Source organism: Orcinus orca, chromosome 14, assembly GCF_937001465.1.
Source record: "Orcinus orca chromosome 14, mOrcOrc1.1, whole genome shotgun sequence".
NCBI classification, from domain to species: domain Eukaryota; kingdom Metazoa; phylum Chordata; class Mammalia; order Artiodactyla; family Delphinidae; genus Orcinus; species Orcinus orca.
In genome coordinates this window covers 77,152,345-77,172,375 of record NC_064572.1, presented here as the reverse complement: position 1 = coordinate 77,172,375, position 20,031 = coordinate 77,152,345, and the positions used below count along the sequence as shown (strand labels likewise).

At 39.3% G+C, this 20,031-nt stretch overlaps 1 protein-coding gene across 3 annotated transcripts in view; it reads left to right on the top strand.

The window, feature by feature from the left end:
• The window catches only part of PDZD8 (PDZ domain containing 8), a 100,602-nt gene that overhangs the window by 74,998 nt on the left and 5,573 nt on the right, over positions 1-20,031 (top strand). For all 3 annotated transcript variants that reach the window (XM_033420949.2, XM_004265788.4, XM_049697038.1), the window contains one exon: positions 15,673-15,835. In XM_033420949.2, coding sequence (XP_033276840.1) covers positions 15,673-15,835 — 163 coding nt within the window. The remainder of the gene's footprint in view (positions 1-15,672; positions 15,836-20,031) is intronic.

Below are 20,031 nucleotides of genomic sequence, written 5' to 3'. Positions count from 1 at the left end.
CCAAAAGGCAAGAAACTCCCCACGTACCTGGGTAGGGCAAAAGAAAAAAAGAAAAAACAGAGACAAAAGAATAGGGACGGCACCTGCACCAGTGGGAGGGAGCTGTGAAGGAGGAAAAGTTTCCACACACTAGGAAGCCCCTTCGCGGGCGGAGACTGCGGGAGGCGGAGGGGGGAGCTTCGGGGCCGCGGAGGAGTGCACAGCAACGGGTGCGGAGGGCAAAGCGGCGAGATTCCCGCACAGAGGATCGGTGCCGACCGGCACTCACCAGCCCGAGAGGCTTGTCTGCTCACCCGCCGGGGCGGGCGCTGGGAGCTGAGGCTCGGGTTTCGGTTTCGAACGGAGCGCAGGGAGAGGACTGGGGTTGGCGGCTTGAACATAGCCTGAAGGGGTTAGTGCACCACGGCTAGCCGGGAGGGAGTCCAGGGAAAAGTCTGCACCTGCCGAAGAGGCAAGAGACTTTTTCTTCCCTCTTTGTTTCCTGGTGCGCGAGGAGAGGGGTTTAAGAGCGCTGCTTAAAGGAACTCCAGAGACGGGCGCGAGCCGTGGCTAAAAGCGCGAACCCCAGAGACGGGCGCGAGCCGCGGCTAAAAGCGTGGACCCCAGAGACGGGCGCGAGCTGCGGCTAAAACTGCGGACCCCAGAGACGGGCGGGAGACGCTAAGGCTGCTGCTGCCGCCACCAAGGGGCCTGTGTGCAAGCACAGGTCACTATCCACACCCCTCTTCCGCGGAGCCTGTGCAGCCCGCCACTGCCCGGTTCCCGGGATCCAGGGACAACTTCCCCGGGAGAATGCATGGCGGGCCTCAGGCTGGTGCAACGTCACGCCGGCCTCTGCCACCGCAGGCTCGCCCCGCACTCCGTGCCCCTCCCTCCCCCCCGGCCTGAGTGCGCCAGAGCCCCCGAATCAGCGGCTCCTTTAACCCCGTCCTGTCTGAGCAAAAAACAGACGCCCTCCAGCGACCTCCACACAGAGGCAGGGCCAAATCCAAAGCTGAGCCCATGTGAGCTGTGAGAACAAAGAAGAGAAAGGGAAATCTCTCCCAGCAGCCTCAGAAGCAGCAGATTAAAGCTCCACAATCAACTTGATGTACGCTGCATCTGTGGAATACATGAATAGACAACGAATCATCCCAAATTGAGGAGGTGGACTTCGAGAGCAAGATCTATGATTTTTTCCCCTTTTCCTCTTTTTGTGAATCTATATGCTTCTGTGTGAGATCTTGTCTGTATAGTCTTGCTTCCACCATTTGTCCTAGGGTTCTATCCGTCCATGTTTTTTTAAAAATTTTCTTAATAATTAATTTTAATTTTAATAACTTTATTATACTTTACCTTCTTTCTTTCTTTCTTTCTTTCTTTCTTTCTTTCTTTCTTTCTTTCTTTCTTTTTCTTTTCTTTCCTTCCTTCCTTCCTTCCTTCCCTCCTTTAGACTACGAATCATCCCAAATTGAGGAGGTGGTCTCTGAGAGCAAGATTTATGATTTTTCCCCCTTTACCTCTTTTTGTGAGGGTGTATGTGTATGCTTCTGTGTAAGATTTTGTCTGTATAGCTTTGCTTCCAACATTTGTCCTAAGGTTCTATCCGTCCCTTTTTTTTTCTAAATAAGTATTTTTTAATTCAGTAACTTTATTATACGTTATTTTATTTTTACTGTATCTTCTTTCTTTCTATTTTCCTTCTTTCCCTCCTTCCTTCCTTCCTCCCTCCCTCCTTTCTTTCCTTCTTGCCTTCTTTCCTTTTTTGCTTCTTTCTTTCTTTCTTCCTACCCTCCTTTCCTTCTTTCTTTCCTCATACTTCTACTAATTCCCTCTACTTTTTCTCCCTTTTATCCTGAGCCATGTGGATGAAAAGCTCTTGGTGCTCCAGCCAGGAGGCAGGGCTCTGCCTCTGAGGTAGGAGAGCCAACTTCAGGACACTGGTCAACAAGAGACCTCCCAGCTCCACATAATATCAAACGGCGAAAATCTCCCAGAGACCTCCATCTTAACACCAGCACCCAGCTTCACTCAACGACCAGCAAGCCACAGTGCTGGAAAACCTATGCCAAACAACTAGCAAAACAGGAACACAACCCCACCCATTAGCAGAGAGGCTGCCTAAAATCATAATAAGGCCACAGACACCCCAAAACACACCACCAGACGTGAACCTGCCCACTAGAGAGACAAGATCCAGCCTCATCCACCACAACACAGGCACTAGTCCCCTCCACCAGGAAGCCTACACAACCCACTGAACCAACCTTAGCCACTGGAGACAGACATCAAAAACAGGAGGAACTACGAACCTGCAGCCTGCAAAAAGGAGACCCCAAACACAGTAAGATAAGCAAAATGAGAAGACAGAAAAACACACAGCAGATAAAGGAGCAAGATAAAAATGCACCAGACCTAACAAATGAAGAGGAAATAGGCAGTCTACCTGAAAAAGAATTCAGAATAATGATAGTAAGGATGATCCAAAATCTTGGAAATAGAATGGACAAAATGCAAGAAACAGTTAACAAGGACCTAGAAGAAATAAAGATGAAACAAGCAACGATGAACAACACAATAAATGAAATTAAAAGTACTCTAGATGGGATCAATAGCAGAATAACTGAGGCAGAAGAACGGATAAGTGACCTGGAAGATAAAATAGTGGAAATAACTACTGCAGAGCAGAATAAAGAAAAAAGAATGAAAAGAACTGAGGACAGTCTCAGAGACCTCTGGGACAACATTAAACGCACCAACATTCGAATTATAGGGGTTCCAGAAAAAGAAGAGAAAAAGGGACTGAGAAAATATTTGAAGAGATTATAGTTGAAAACTTCCCTAATATGGGAAAGGAAATAGTTAATCAAGTCCAGGAAGCACAGAGAGTCCCATACAGGATAAATCCAAGGAGAAATACGCCACGACACATATTAATCAAACTGTCAAAAATTAAATACAAAGAAAGCATATTAAAAGCAGCAAGGGAAAAACAACAAATAACACACAAGGGAATCCCCATAAGGTTAACAGCTGATCTCTCAGCAGAAACCCTACAAGCCAGAAGGGAGTGGCAGGACATACTGAAAGTGATGAAGGAGAAAAACCTGCAACCAAGACTACTCTACCCAGCAAGGATCTCATTCAGATTTGATGGAGAAATTAAAACCTTTACAGACAAGCAAAAGCTGAGAGAGTTCAGCACCACCAAACCAGCTTTACAACAAATGCTAAAGGAACTTCTCTAGACAAGAAACACAAGAGAAGGAAAAGACCTATAATAACGAACCCAAAACAATTTAGAAAATGGGAATAGGAACATACATATCGATAATTACCGTAAATGTAAATGGACTAAATGCTCCCACCAAAAGACACAGATTGGCTGAGTGGATACAAAAACAAGACCCTTATATATGCTGTCTACAAGAGACCCACTTCAGACCTAGAGACACATACAGACTGAAAGTAAGGGGATGGAAAAAGATATTCCATGCAAATGGAAACCAAAAGAAAGCTGGAGTAGCAATTCTCATATCAGACAAAATAGAGTTTAAAATAAGGACTATTAAAAGAGACAAAGAAGGACACTACATAATGATCAAGGGATCGATCCAAGAAGAAGATATAACAATTGTAAATATTTATGCACCCAACGTAGGAGCACCTCAATACGTAAGGCAAATACTAACAGCCATAAAAGGGGAAATCGACAGTAACACATCATAGTAGGGGACTTTAACACCCCATTTTCACCCGTGGACAGATCATCCAAAATGAAAATAAATAAGGAAACACAAGCTTTAAATGATACATTAAACAAGATGGACTTAATTGATATTTATAGGACACTCCATCCAAAAACAACAGAATACACATTTTTCTCAAGTGCTTATGGAACATTCTCCAGAATAGATCATATCTTGGGTCACAAATCAAGCCTTGGTAAATTTAAGAAAATTGAAATTGTATCAAATATCTTTTCTGACTACAACGCCATGAGACTAGATATCAATTACAGGAAAAGAGCTGTAAAAAATACAAACACATGGAGGCTAAACAATACACTACTTAATAATGAAGTGATCAGTGAAGAAATCAAAGAGGAAATTAAAAAATACCTAGAAACAAATAACAGTGGAGACACAACGACCCAAAACCTATGGGATGCAGCAAAAGCAGTTCTAAGGGGGAAGTCTATAGCAATATAAGCCCACCTTAAGAAGCAGGAAACATCTCGAATAAACAACCTAACCTTGCACCTCGAGCAATTAGAGAAAGAAGAACCAAAAAACCCCAGAGCTAGCAGAAGGAAAGAAATCATAAAAATCAGATCAGAAATAAATGAAAAAGAAATGAAGGAAACAATAGCAAAGATCAATAAAACTAAAAGCTGGTTCTTTGAGAAGATAAACAAAATAGATAAACCACTAGCCAGACTCATCAAGAAAAAAAGGGAGAAGACTCAAATCAATAGAATTAGAAATGAAAAAGGAGAAGTAACAACTGACACTGCAGAAATAAAAATGATCATGAGAGATTACTACAAGCAACTCTATGCCAATAAAATGGACAACCTGGAAGAAATGGACAAATTCTTAGAAATGCACAACCTGCCAAGACTGAATCAGGAAGAAATAGAAAATATGAACAGACCAATCGCAAGCACTGAAATTGAAACTGTGATTAAAAATCTTCCAACAAACAAAAGCCCAGGACCAGATGGCTTCACAGATGAATTCTATCAAACATTTAGAGAAGAGCTAACACCTATCCTTCTCAAACTCTTCCAAAATATAGCAGAGGGAGGAACACTCCCAAATTCCTTCTATGAGGCCACCATCACCTTGATACCAAAACCAGACAAGGATGTCACAAAGAAAGAAAACTAAAGGCCAATATCACTGATGAACATAGATGCAAAAATCCTCAACAAAATACTAGCAAACAGAATCCAACAGCACATTAAAAGGATCATACACCATGATCAAGTGGGGTTTATTCCAGGAATGTAAGGATTCTTCAATATACGCAAATCTATCAATGTGATAAACCATATTAACAAATTGAAGGAGAAAAACCATATGATCATCTCAATAGATGCAGAGAAAGCTTTTGACAAAATTCAACACCCATTTATGATAAAAACCCTGCAGAAAGTAGGCATAGAGGGAACTTTCCTCAACATAATAAAGGCCATATATGACAAGCCCACAGCAAACATCATCCTCAGTGGTGAAAAACTGAAAGCATTTCCACTAAGATCAGGAACAAGACAAGGTTGCCCACTCTCACCATTCTTATTCAACATAGCTTTGGAAGTTTTAGCCACAGCAATCAGAGAAGAAAAGGAAATAAAAGGAATCCAAATCGGAAAAGAAGAAGTAAAGCTGTCACTGTTTGCAGATGACATGATCCTATACATAGAGAACCCTAAAGATGCTACCAGAAAACTACTAGAGCTAATCAATGAATTTGGTAAAGTGGCAGGATACAAAATTAATGCACAGAAATCTCTGGCATTCCTATATACTAATGATGAAAAATCTGAAAGTGAAATCAAGAAAACACTCCCATTTACTATTGCAACAAAAAGAATAAAATATCTAGGAATAAACCTACCTAAGGAGACAAAAGGCCTGTATGCAGAAAATTATAAGACACTGATGAAAGAAATTAAAGATGATACAAATAGATGGAGAGATATACCATGTTCTTGGATTGGAAGAATCAACATTGTGAAAATGGCTCTACTACCCAAAGCAATCTATAGATTCAATGCAATCCCTATCAAACTACCACTGGCATTTTTCACAGAACTAGAACAAAAAATTTTGCAATTTGTATGGAAACACAAAAGACCCCGAATAGCCAAAGCAATCTTGAGAACGAAAGAAGGAACTGGAGGAATCAGGCTCCCTGACTTCAGACTATACTACAAAGCTACAGTTATCAAGACGGTATGGTACTGGCACAAAAACAGAAAGATAGATCAATGGAACAGGATAGAAAGCCCAGAGATAAACCCATGCACATATGGACACCTTATCTTTGATAAAGGTGGCAGTAATGTACAGTGGAGAAAGGACAGCCTCTTCAATAAGTGGTGCTGGGAAAACTGGACAGGTACATATAAAAGTATGAGATTAGATCACTCCCTAACACCATACACAAAAATAAGCTCAAAATGGATTAAAGACCTAAATGTAAGGCCAGAAACTATCAAACTCTTAGAGGAAAACAGAGGCAGAACACTCTACGACATAAATCACAGCAAGATCCTTTCTGACCCACCTACTAGAGTAATGGAAATAAAAACAAAAATAAACAAATGGGACCTAATGAAACTTCAAAGCTTTTGCACAGCAAAGGAAACCATAAACAAGACCAAAAGACAACCCTCAGAATGGGAGAAAATATTTGCAAATGAAGCAACCGACAAAGGATTAATCTCCAAAATTTACAAGCAGCTCATGCAGCTCAATAACAAGAAAACAAACAACCCAATCCAAAAATGTGCAGAAGACCTAAATAGACATTTCTCCAAAGAAGATATACAGACTGCCAACAAACACATGAAAGAATGCTCAACATCATTAATCATTAGAGAAATGCAAATCAAAACTACAATGAGATATCATCTCACACCAGTCAGAATGGCCATCATCAAAAAATCTAGAAACAATAAATGCTGGAGAAGGTGTGGAGAAAAGGGAACCCTCTTGCACTGCTGGTGGGAATGTGAATTGGTTCAGCCACTATGGAGAACAGTATGGAGGTTCCTTAAAAAACTACAAATAGAACTACCATATGACCCAGCAATCCCACTACTGGGCATATACCCTGAGAAAACCAAAATTCAAAAAGAGTCATGTACCAAAATGTTCATTGCAGCTCTATTTACAATAGCCCGGAGATGGAAACAACCTAAGTGCCCATCATCGGATGAATGGATAAAGAAGATGTGGCACATATATACAATGGAATATTACTCAGCCATAAAAAGAAACGAAATTGAGCCATTTGTAATGAGGTGGATAGACCTAGAGTCTGTCATACAGAGTGAAGTAAGTCAGAAAGAAAAAGACAAATACCGTATGCTAACACATATATGTGGAATTTAAGAGAAAAAAAATGTCATGAAGAACCTAGGGGTAAGACAGGAATAAAGACGCAGACCTACTGGAGAACGGACTTGAGGATATGGGGAGGTGGAAGGGTGAGCTGTGACAGGACGAGAGAGAGTCATGGACATATACACACTAACAAACGTAAGCTAGATAGCTAGTGGGAAGCAGCCGCATGGCACAGGGATATTGGCTCGGTGCTTTGTGACAGCCTGGAGGGGTGGGATAGGGAGGGTGGGAGGGAGGGAGACGCAAGAGGGAAGACATATGGGAACATATGTATATGTATAACTGATTCACTTTGTTATAAAGCAGAAACTAACACACCATTGTAAAGCAATTATACCCCAATAAAGATGTTAAAAAAAAAATTATGTCCATGTTAGGAAGGGATTAAAAAATCAGTGTTGTTCCCCACCCTGCCCCCCCCAAGGTGAAAATAAGGCATCCCAGCTGGGTCCAGGGAAGGCTAAAAGGATTTCAGAGTGTGAGAGCTCTTAAAGGCTATCTTGTTGTTTTTACTAAATTGCTCTGCACCAGATAGGTACACATGCAGCTAGAATTTTTTAACCTGTGTCTAACATGATTGGTGAAGTTAAATGCAGGCTGTCTGCAATCTTGTATGTGTTGACTAGTGATTAAGCTCATGTAATTGCTGTTTAGTATGTGTCAGCAATTCTTGACAACTGATAAACTTTTTTTTGGTATGTCATGCAAAAAAATACTAGAAATAGTATTTCTCTTCCAATAGAAGTTTATCTTTTGGTTTCAACTAAATTCAGGCCAATTGACACAGGCTAAGCCACAGAGAAAGCACTTTACATCCTACTTTTTTTTTCTATTCCTATGATAGATTGGTTTATTGATTATCTATGTTGACAACAATATTAAAGAATTTCTTCATAACAGTTCAGAGTATAATCAACTACTAAAATATGAGTTGCAGATAATAAAGCCCATTTTATTTAGCACATGGAGGGTGCTACAAGGGCAGGGAGCAGGGATGTGCTCCTGGCCCAGCAAGGATGGCCTCCAACAGTTCTCCACTCCTCCCAGACTCTCCGAAGCCCACTGCACTGCTCCTGGGAGTAGGGACAGCAGCTCAAGCCTGGGGACGCAGCTTATGAGTTTGGAGGTGCCTGGGCCTACACCCTTCAGAGACCTTCTCTGTCGCTAACACGCCAGGACCTGGAGCTGCCAGCCTGGGGGGTCCTCTTGTTGTGGAGCAAGGGCTCATGTGGACTATGAGGACTGTTTCCTAGCTTTTTTAGTAGAGCAGGGGGACAGGAAAGGGAGAGTGACACAGTAACGTGTACACATACGTACACAACACGTGTATAAAGCTGAACTTTTTAACAGTAGGCTTTTAGATGCAGATAACCGTTCCCATTCCATAATGGGAAAACCATTCCTGGTCCATAATGTAAAGGTGCAGAAGGAGGTGAAAGCCCAACACTAACAGCATGTGTTTGAATCAAAGTAAGGGTTTATTTGCAGGGTGCCAAGCAAGAGAGTGGGAAACAAGTCTCAGATCCACTCCAATTTGGACTTGATTGAGGGACTTTTTTAAAGGGGAAGAACAAAGAGGCTGGGATTAATCATCAACTTGTGCCATTTCTTTTTTATTAATATGTGATTTTTTTTAATTGAGGGATAGTTGATATACAGTATTATATAAGTTTCAGGTGTACAACATAGTAATTCATAATTTTATAGGTTATATTCCATTTATAGTTATTCTAAAATATTGGCTATATTCCTTGTGCTGTACGATATATCTTTGTAGCTTTATTTTGTACATGGTAGTTTGTTGCTTTTAACTGCCTACCCCTATCTTGCCCCTTCCCTCTTCCCTCTCCCCACTGGTAACCACTAGGTTACTCTATGTGACATTTCTTTTTTTTTCTTTTTTTGTAATTGAAATATAGTTGATTTACAATATTGTGTTAGTTTCAGGTGTACAGCACAGTGATTCAGTTTTATGTATGTATTTTTTCAGATTATTTTCCATTATAGGTTATTGCAAGATATTGAATATAGTTCCCTGTGCTATACAGTAAATCTTTGTTGCTTATCTATTTTGTGTACAGTAGTTTGTATCTCTTAATTCCATACTGTATGTGACATTTCTTTTTTTTTTTTTTTTTAATTTTTGGCTCTGTTAGGTCTTCATTGCTGTGCACGGGCTTTCTCTAGTTGCAGTGAGCAGGGAGCTACTCTTCCTTGCGGTGTGCGGGCTTCTCATTGCGGTGGCTTCTCTTGTTGCAGAGCACGGGCTCTAGGCGCGCAGGCTTCAGTAGTTGTGACACACGGGCTCAGTAGTTGTGGCTCGCGGGCTCTAGAGCACAGGTTGTGGCACATGGGCTTAGCTGCTCCATGGCATGTGGGATTTTCCCCGACCATGGCTCAAACCCGTGTCCCCTGCATTGGCAGGCGGATTCTTAACCACTGTGCCACCAGGGAAGTCCTATGTGACATTTCTTTATCATAGTTTAAGGAGTCAGGATGTCTCTGTTTTATGATTCTCAGGCCAGGTGGTCCATGGTTCAGGGGTCTGTTAGCTCGTCTTGTGCTGGAGAAACAACCTGAGTTTGTATGTTAATGATGATATCTACAGCAGCAATTTTGGTACATTAATGATGTTAACAATAGTAATCTTAGCCATCTGACTCTAGTTGATTAATGTTCAGTTAGCACAGGATTGGGGTAAGAGGTGACAAAGAAAGGAAATAAAATTTTAGATAGAATAACTGTAAACTCAGTAAGGGAACTCTGTTTTAGGGGGACTTGGTTTTACTCTGTAGGACGATGATGAGGATAGCACCACACTTCTGAAGCCCCGAGCCCCCATCACCTCCTGGACAGGCCCCTATCTGCAGAAGAGGCAGCCTCTGGTGTCAGGAGGAGCTGCTGGTATAGCACTGGCCCAGGCGCTCCTCTCCTTCTCTTACCCATCTTGCAGGCGCTAAGTCCCTGCAAGGGCAGGCGGCAGAGGCCCTTGGCTAGGCTCAGGCAGATTCCATCCTACATTTATAATGTATTTGTAGCTTTGTAGTTAATAAATACAGCACTTTGAGTTTAATGAGATATTGTATATGGTGGTCTCTAACACGGTGCCTGGTAAGCCAGAACCCGTTTGAAACAGATACCTACTAAAACTCACTTAAGTAAAAAAGGTGTGCTTATTTTGAGGATTCCGGTATTTCATGCCACAGTCAGGTGTCAGGGTCACTGTTCATGGTTGTGTGGGCTAGGGTCTGCATAGCTTTTAGTAGGAGTACAGCAAGGCCTTAGCAAGAAACTGGAACTAGAAACTAAATCACTGTCAGCCTCTCTCTCTTTGCAGACAAAATGAGTTCTGTAGATGTTAATTTTTCCTTAATCATAGCTTATCTTTTGGAATAGGGGAGTACCCAGATTTTGGTGGGCTTAATTTAAAAACATCTAATTGGCTTTTTATGAGAAAGGAAAAGTTATTACATGATGGTTAGAATTGACTGAAGGTCTCCCATCCATAATCTATTCCTGTATTTGTTATCAGACATTTTCATCCTGCTTTTCTTTTTTTTAATAAAGATTTCATGATCAGCAATCCAAAGGAAAATATAATATTGTTCCATGTTCACTTTTTCTTCACTACGCTTTTGTTTGTCCATAAGAAATACAATTTTTTCTCTCTGCTATTCCTTTTTTCAGCCCCTTCCTTTTCCTTTCATTTGATATGTCTTTAGTCTACAACATAGAGGAAACCTTCTAGCAGGATGAAAACATAATTTTGTGAAAAGGTAGATATTTACCACCATTGGTATGATTTCTGTTCTTTGGAAGTAAAGACCATGCTTGAGCCCATTCTTCTCCTAGTGGGTTTGAACTGGCTGCTGTTCTCTTACTGAATGTCGACATCAGTCACCGTCTTTGTCTTTTCTAATGGGAGAGTTTTTAAAGTCATATGATCATAAAATTAGCTTCTCAGTCTTGATCCTGTAAAAGTAAATTAAGGTTTGAACGATATAAGATAGTTTAAATATTCTAATGCCCTGAATTGATGTTTGTTTCATAATATGTTTGCCTTGTTTCCTCAGCTGTATATTGAGTTCATTCACAGCAGATTGGCTTTTAAATTTCCTTTTGTATCCTGTTTTGACTAGTAGTGCTGAGTCTTACTAATAAGTATAATAATAGATGCTGAAACTTTTCATAGCTCTGCATCTGAGAAAGACATTGTTGAAGACGTCATATTTTACCTCTAAATATTTCAGTATGAATCTTCTAAAAATAGAACATTTTACATAACTACAATAACCATTATCACACATAAGAAAATTAATAATTCCTTAATTTCACCAAAGTTTCAGTCTATATTAAAATGCTCCCAGTGTCCCATAAATGTTTCTGTAGATTTTTTTTCCCTGAACCAGGATCTTACCAAGATTCAGACATTACATTCGGTTGTTCCAGCTCTTTAGTCTTTCTTTGTCTCTCTCTCTCTCTCTCTCTTTTTTTTTAATCTAAATGTTTGTCTCTCCTTTTGGGTGATTTTTCAAATCTGCTCATTCCTTCTACATTTATTAACTGGCTTCTTTTTAGGCAGGAGTAGGGTGGAGGGGTAAAGAAAAACTTCGCTTTGACTGAGTGCTAAATAATTTAATATGTAAACAAATGGATAGGTGAATTTAAGAGCTAATTGCAGAAGCAGTACTTACATAAATCCTACATTTAAAGTGAAAGCTATGTTGTTGAAAGAAAAACCTCCAAGAAAAGCAAAAGGCTATACAAGACAGAAAATGTAAAGATGTCCAGGTTCTCAGTAAATCATATTTATATAGTCACAATATTATAAACATGACTGACTTCCAGTCAACCTTGGTAGCTTAAAAATAGTTTAAAAATTAATAGTTATCAACTTTCATGGTAGAGTTTAGAAGGTAGAAGGTATAAAGGGGAGAAGTGAAGGGAAAGATAGAAGTCCTAGTATCAAGAGAGATATTGTCTGTAGTTGAGGAAATAAGAAATATAGGGGTATAAGTATATTAATTAAAGTTATAAAGAGGTTATGCAGAGGAACTAAAAATAATGATGTAACTCTACTGTAATTTGGGGGCAGGAGAATGGACTATCATCCTTATCTATTATAATAGGAAGTCAACACGTTGTCCGAAATTTGATATCTTAAGAAATGATGATGTTAATTTCTACAACTAATATCTGTCCTTAGGCTAATGCCACACTGTCTTAATTACGCTAACATTATATAGTAAGCCTTGAAATTAGGTAGTATAAGTCCTTCAGCCTTGTTCTATTTAAGGATGGCTTTGATTGTTCTAGGTCTTTTACCTTTCCAAAGTCCTGCAAAGATTTTTACTGGGATTACTTTGAATCTGTAGATAAATTTGGGAGGAATTGGCATCTTAACAATAATGAGTTTTCCAATCCATGAACATGGTGTCATTCTTCATTTATTTAGGTCTTCTTTAATTTCCCTTTGCAGGAGTTTTCAGCATACAGGTTTTGTACATCTTCAGTTAAATTTAATCCTAAAAGAAGATGTGGTATGTATATATATATATATATACACACACACACACACACACACACACACAATGGAATACTACTTATCCATAAAAAGAGAAAAAAGATGAAATCTTGCCATTTGTGACAACATGGATGGAGGGCATTGTGCTAAATGAAGTAAGTCAGAGAAAGACAAGACCTTATGATTTTACTCATATTGTAGAATATAAACAAATAAAAACAAAATAAATGAACAAACCAAAAAAAACAAACATGTTGATAATAGAGAACAAAGTAGTGGTTACCAGAGAGGAAGGGGCTGGGAGGAGAGGTGGTGGTGAAATGGATAAAGGGGATTAGTTGTATGGTGATAGATGGAAACTAAAGTTTTGGTGATGAGTACACACTGTAGTGTATACAGAAGCAGAAATGTAATGTACATGTGAAACATATAATGTTATAAACCAGTATTACCTCAATAAAAGATAAATTTTAAAAATTTAATCCTAAGTATTTTTATGCTATTACAAATTAATTTGCTTTCTTTATTTTCTAATTATTTGTTGGTAATATATAGAAACATATTTGCCTTTTGTATATTGACCTTGTAGTCTGTGACCTAATTTCACTTATTAGTTCTAAAAGTTGTTTTGTAGATGTCTTGGGATTATCCATGTATAGGGTCACATTATATGCAAATAAAGACCGTTTTTCTTCTCCCTTTCCATTCTTTATGTCTTCCCTTTTTCTTACATCATGACCCTAACTATACCCCCCAGTATAATAATGAATTGAAGTGGTAAGAACAGAAATCCTTGCTTTGTTCCTGATCTTGGGTAGAGAACAGGTCTTTCACCCTTGAGTATTATGTTACTTATAGATTTCTGTAGATGCCTATAATCAGATTTAGGATGTTCCCTTGTAGTTCTATTTTGTTGGGGGCTTTTATCATAAATGGATGTTAATTTTTTTTTGCGGCTATTCAAATATTTATATGGTTTTCTCCTTTTCTTTTCTTAATATGGTGACTTACTACTAATTGACTCCTGGGTGCTTGAATCAACCTTGAATTCCTGGAATCAACTCCACTTGGTTATGATTATTATCCTTTTCATATATTATTGGGTTGAATTCCCTAAAATTTTGTTAAGAAATTTTGCATCCATATTTGAACATTAGAAATATTAGTCTGTAGTTCTGCTTTCTTGTCTGGGTTTGGGAATTAGGGTTACATTGGCCTTAACACATGATTTAGGAAGCATACCCTCCTTCTCTATTTCTAAAAGATTCCAAGTAAGATTGTTATTTCAACAATTCATAATGAAGCAGTCTAGACCCGGAGGGAATTTTTTTGTGCAAAGGTTTATGAATTTGATGTTTTTAATTGATATAGGGGTGTTCAAATTTTCTATTTTTTTAGTCAGTTTTTCTCATTTGTTATCTTTCAAGGAAATTTTTCCATTTCATCTAGGTTGTCAAATGTATTGACATAAAGTTGTGCATAATGTTGCCTATTCTTTTAATGTCTCTAGATTCTTTAGTGATATTCCCCTCTTATTTTGATTTTGGTAGTACACATTTTTCTTTATCAGTTTATCCTAGAGGCTTACCAGTTTTATTGACTATTTCATTGAATCAGCTTTCATGATTTCTTTGTTGTTTTAGTTTCTATTACATTGATTTCTGTTCTTCTTTCCTTCTACTTTGGGGGTTCTAGTTTTTTAAGGAATGAACTGAGATCACTAATTTTAGAATTTTTTTCCTGATATAAGTATTTAGAGCTATAAATTTCCTCTAAACACTGTTTTAGTTGCATCCCACAAGTTTTGATATATTGTATTTTCATCATCATTCCACTCAGAATATTTTTTTAATATAAATTTATTGTTTTTGGCTGCGTTGGGTCTTGGTTGCTGCACGCGGGCTTTCTCTAGTTGTGGCGAGCGGGGGCTGCTCTTCATTGCAGTGCAGGGGCTTCTCATTGTGGTGGCTTCTCTTGTTGCAGAGCACAGGCTCTAGGCACGCGGGCTTCAGTAGTTGTAGCACACGGGCTCAGCAGTTGTGGCTCGCAAGCTCAGTAGTTGTGGCACATGGGCTTAGTTGCTCCACAGCATGTGGAATCTTCCCGGACCAGGGCTCAAACCTGTGTCCCCTGCATTAGGAAGTGGATTCTCAACCACCACGCCACCAGGGAAGTCCCCAGAATATTTTTTAATTTCCCTTCTGATTTCTTCTTTGACCATGAATTTCTTAAAGTGTGTTGTTTTACTTTTCAAATGTTTGGGGTTTTTCTAGTTTTCTTACTGTTAATTGATTGCTAATTTAATTCCATTCAAAGAACGTATCTTGGATTTCAGTCTTTTTAAATGTATCAACGCTTGTTTTATGACCGTAGCACATCCTGGTGGACTTATCATGTGTACCTGAAAATAATGTGTATTCTGGCATTGTTAGGTATAGTGTTCTATAAATGTCATTTAAGTCAAGGTTGATCACGTTCAGATCGTCTATGTCTTCGTCTGTTTTTTCTAGTTATATTGGTTGCTGAGAGAAGGATGGAGAAATAGGTATACCTCTAATAGCAGGTCTGGTAAAGTATTAATTGCAAAGGGACATGCATTCAAGTCAAGAAGAATTTGTTACTATATTTTATAACCTACCACAGGGTTCATTTTAATTATTCTTTGTGCTTTTGTATATTTTTAAAATTTTCTGTAATAAAACCTTAAAAACCAAATCATCTTTGGTAATGATGTCAGAGTTTAGGGAGTGCATGCCACATGCTATACCAGATGTAGGAAGAATATTTAGGATTTCTATTTGTTTATGTTCACCTTATCATTTAAAAGTTTCGATGGCACAAATGTGCAGTCTGAGCATATCTTAATTTATATTGTCACAATAAAAGATTTCCTCCCTCCTTTATTAGTCCGTAATAATAACCACCATGGTATAAAAGTCAGCATCAACTGTAGTGCTCTCGATGTGTTGTGTTTTCTCACTCCACTACTGTGAACCCATTGAATCTGTTTTCATTTTTTTATCTTTATCAAAGGTTGAATTAATAAAGGGGAATTTACAAAGTGTCGGACTTACACTTCGTCTTGTCCAGTCAACTGACGGGTATGCTGGGCACGTCATAATTGAGACCGTGGCCCCAAACTCGCCTGCTGCAATTGCTGATCTTCAGCGGGGAGATCGACTGATTGCTATTGGAGGTAATTATGCTGATGTGCAATATACCTGACATTTACAAAGAAAACCAGAGAACAGATGTGGGGGTTTTTCCTCTCTTCTTTATTTCTTTTTTTTTATTATTATTATTTTTTTTTGGCTGTGTTGGGTCTCCATGGCTGTGTGCGGGCTTTCTCTAGTTGCAGCGAGCGGGGTCTACTCTTCGTTGCGGTGCGTGGTCTTCTCATTGCAGTGGCTTCTCTTGTTGTGGAGCATGGGCTCTAGGCACGCGGGCTCAGTAGCTGTGGCTCGTGGGCTCTAGAGCACAGGTTCAGTAGTTGTGGCACATGGGCTTAGTTGCTCCATGGCATGTGAGATCTTCCCAGGCCAGGGCTCGAACCTGGGCATGTCCCCTGCAATGGCAGGTGGATTCTTAACCACTGCGCCACCAGGGAAGTCCCTCTTCCTTCTTTATTTCTATAAGCACGTTACTTTTACAATGGAAAGAAAGTAATAACTATACTATAAATAAATACTTAAAAAATTTGAAACACATCATTTTAGTTCTAATTATAAATCTTGAAAATATTTCATCTTTAGACCATTTTCCTACTTCTATTTTTTTTTTATTGAATGTGAAAGAAAGGGCAGGTCAACAGTTATCTTTCTGTGTGGCCACCACCATTACTACTCTGAGCCTAAAACTGACAATGTTAGCACTACTGCCCCCATCACTCAGGACTAGATAATTAACAGGAGAGCGATTCCTTGTCTAAAAGGGCACACCTGAACTGGCCTGTGGCCCCATATTGGTTGCCCCTTATTGTTCCTGACTGGGCAGCCATTTGTTAATAGATTGTCATTCAGAGTGCAGCCCAGATCACTGTCACTGGCAGAAAAATGTGTCACCTGCATGCCTTCCTATCAGTTGGATTGATAACAACAAAAACTCTCTATTGTTAGGCAGATTATTTGCTTGCATGTTTATAAATAAGCAGTAAGACTCACTGTGGACATCAGTGGGGGAAAAGTCCAAACCTTTTCAGACCTTTGTAGTACGTGGCCCACCCATTCTAGGCTTGTCAAGAGATTTCTTGAGCCCATGGTTGGTTACAATTGAGCTTTTAAAGGCAACATGGAATATTCTCTCACAGCTAAAACAATAAATAACAAGGTAAATTAGTTCCTAAGTTAAGGAGCAGTTGTCTTTGGTTATATGTTGAAGAAACTCTACCTTTAATTCATATCCATCATGACAATAAAATAATGAAAATTATTTAATTGCATACCTGGAAGCCCCACTAAGTCACTATTTCACATGGAAATCCCTCTGATTATGTCATAAACAGTGCTTTTCAAACTCTCTTGTGTATTCCAATCACCCAGGCATGGTGTTAAAATGTGGATTCTGATTCAGTAGACCTGGGCTGGTGTTCCAGGTTCTGTATTTCTAACAGGCTCCCAGATGATGATACTGGTTCATAGACACTTAGGACAATAAGGCTATAAAATAAACCTCATCTGTGATGTAGTTTTTTAACATAAACATAACAGTTATCCCTCAGCTAAAAATCATAATTCAGTATGAATTTTTTATATGTATACATATACCCTGTTTGGTTTTACCTACAGCATAAAATTGTTTTCTTTTTTACATCCTTTTATGAAAGATTTTTGTTTTCAATTATACAAGTAGTAAATATCTGTTATCAAAAATAAATAAATCCAAGCAATATAAATACAGGCAGGGTGAAAAAGCAAAAGTCATCTCTTTGTGTCTAACATTTGTAAAAATAATAATATTCATTGAGATAAGGGGAGGGTATGATACACATTCTTTTTTTTATAGCTATACTTTATTTGTATGGGTATACAACATTTTAAAAACATTTAGTGGGCTTCCCTGGTGGCGCAGTGGTTGAGAGTCCGCCTGCCGATGCAGGGGACATGGGTTCGTGCCCCGGTCCGGGAAGATCCCACATGCCGCGGAGCGGCTGGGCCCGTGAGCCATGGCCGCTGGGCCTGCGCGTCCGGAGCCTGTGCTGCGCAACGGGAGGGGCCACAACAGTCAGAGGCCCGCGTACCGCAAAAAAAAAAAAACATTTAGTAACGGGACTGGTGATAATTGAAATAAGATTGGCAAAATGTTTGTTATATTTAAGCTCAGTGATGGAGTTCATTTTACTATTTCCTCTGCTTTTGAGTATATTTGAAATATTCCAAAAGAAAAATAATCCATATTTGGCTGAACAGTCCCAAGAGGCAGATGTTAAGTCACAAAGAATGAGTTTAGATTGAGCCGAAGTTTTTTGTCTACCTCAGATCATTAGATGGACTTAATTTTTATTTATGTCAAACTACAGTTTTGCTGGTTCATAGTGTGGTTAAAGGGAAGCAGAAGAAATTAAGGCTGGATGAATCATGAAGTCATACTAGAAAGCTCTGAATTTCAGTATGAGTTTGTAGGCTAAAGGTTTTTGAGCCAATGTTTTAGGAAAACTGGGGAGCAATATATGTTTGGTGATTAAAATAGGGAAGATCTAAGTGAGGGATCATAGTAAAAAGCTGTTTATTACTATAGTGGAAGCCAGTGGTCAGGAGGATCTGAAAGGAGGAGGAATGAAAATGGACTGGAACTCTAACAGGATTGACAGCAGACTGAATCTATCTAGGGAGTCAGCCATCTCCATGATTCAGATCAGGTTAACTGGGAGGGTGGCAAATTGATTCACATAGTAGTGAGAACAGGAAGATGAGAAGGTCAAAGAGAGGTTTTAACTTCACTGAATTTGTAGCATCAACGAAACATCCAGGTGGTGATATCCAGAAGTAGCTGGGAATGTACGACTAGAGTGAAGAAGAGGGGACGCCAACCAAAGAAAAAGTTGATAGTTGAAACTACTGAAATGGGTGTAATCTAGGGAGAGAACAAAAAGGCAGAGAAACTAAAGAAAAAAACATGGGAACGTTTGCATACAAGGGACAGATATAGGTGGGGGAAAAAAGAAAGCAGAGATGATCAGAGCCAAATTAGTACAGTGTTGTGAAAATCAAGGAAAACAAGGTTTTAAAGGAGAAGAAGGAAGGGAATTAAGATTTTAGCAAGGATAATTGATAGAGCAGAGTCCTGAAGGGGATAGGGAGTAGGATCCAAAGTACAAGGGATACTTCCTCCTCTAAGATGGCTTAATCCTGAAAATGACTGGCAGGGAGGAGAAGTGGCTTCTTACTGATCTTCAGTATATAAGGTGATGTCATCTACAGAATAAAAGAGAGTAGGAAGGGTGGGTTTCAGGGGAATAAGAAAGGTTTGAAGCTGGTGTTTGGAGACTTAGTTGTTTAGAGACCAATCAAAAGAATGCTAAAGCAGCACTGAAAGCCTTGCTGCAGATAGATGGTATAACTCGGGAGTTGTATCCAGGTGATAAGCTCAGGAGCAGGAAAGGGAGATAAGGGGCTAGCAAAGCTGGGGATCAGAAAGACAGGTAGATGGTAGAAGAGGAAAGGGCTGGGGCAAAAGAATAAAAAAGCTTGATGTGAACACCACTGAAGTCTTGAACTGAGGTTGGGGAGAAAAGCAAGTGGTGTCAGGAGACCAGCTGGACCATGAGAGCAAAGGAGGAATGACTGGACATGGAAACTACCTCAAAACAGATTCAGTTAGCAGACAGGATTGTTAGAGGTGGAAATAGGAGATTGTGATCAGAGGTTAATTTCCAAGTAAAAGATCTTTGATGTGGAAAACTTCCAAGTGATGACCAGGTCTAAAGCATGGTCTTGCCTGGGCAGCCAAAGTAGGAGAATATAGAGGTTGAGGAACTCTGAAGTCAGGTTATTAGATGGGGCTGATTTACTTTGATTTATTTAGGATGGCCTTAAGACCTTTGGAAAGCAAAGACCCCTTCTCACCTTTCTGTAACTCCTACAGAAAGGGTTGGCTTAGGTAAGTACTGTTTTGGAGAGGGTAGGGGAAAAATAGAGCCTTTAAAAGATACACCTAGAATATCCCTAGAAGAATACATCAGCAGCTTTGATTGCCTCAGGAAAGGGACAATACGTCTGGGGGATAGAGGTGGAAGGGAGATTTTTCACTGTACATCTTTCTATACTTTTTGAATTTTGAACTAATTGATGTAGCACCTATTAGAAAATAAAATGAAAACTTAAGATACTGTTGATATAGATACAGATAGTAAACAACTTGTTTAACTTTAAAGCCTTCCTATTATGCCTTCCTTAT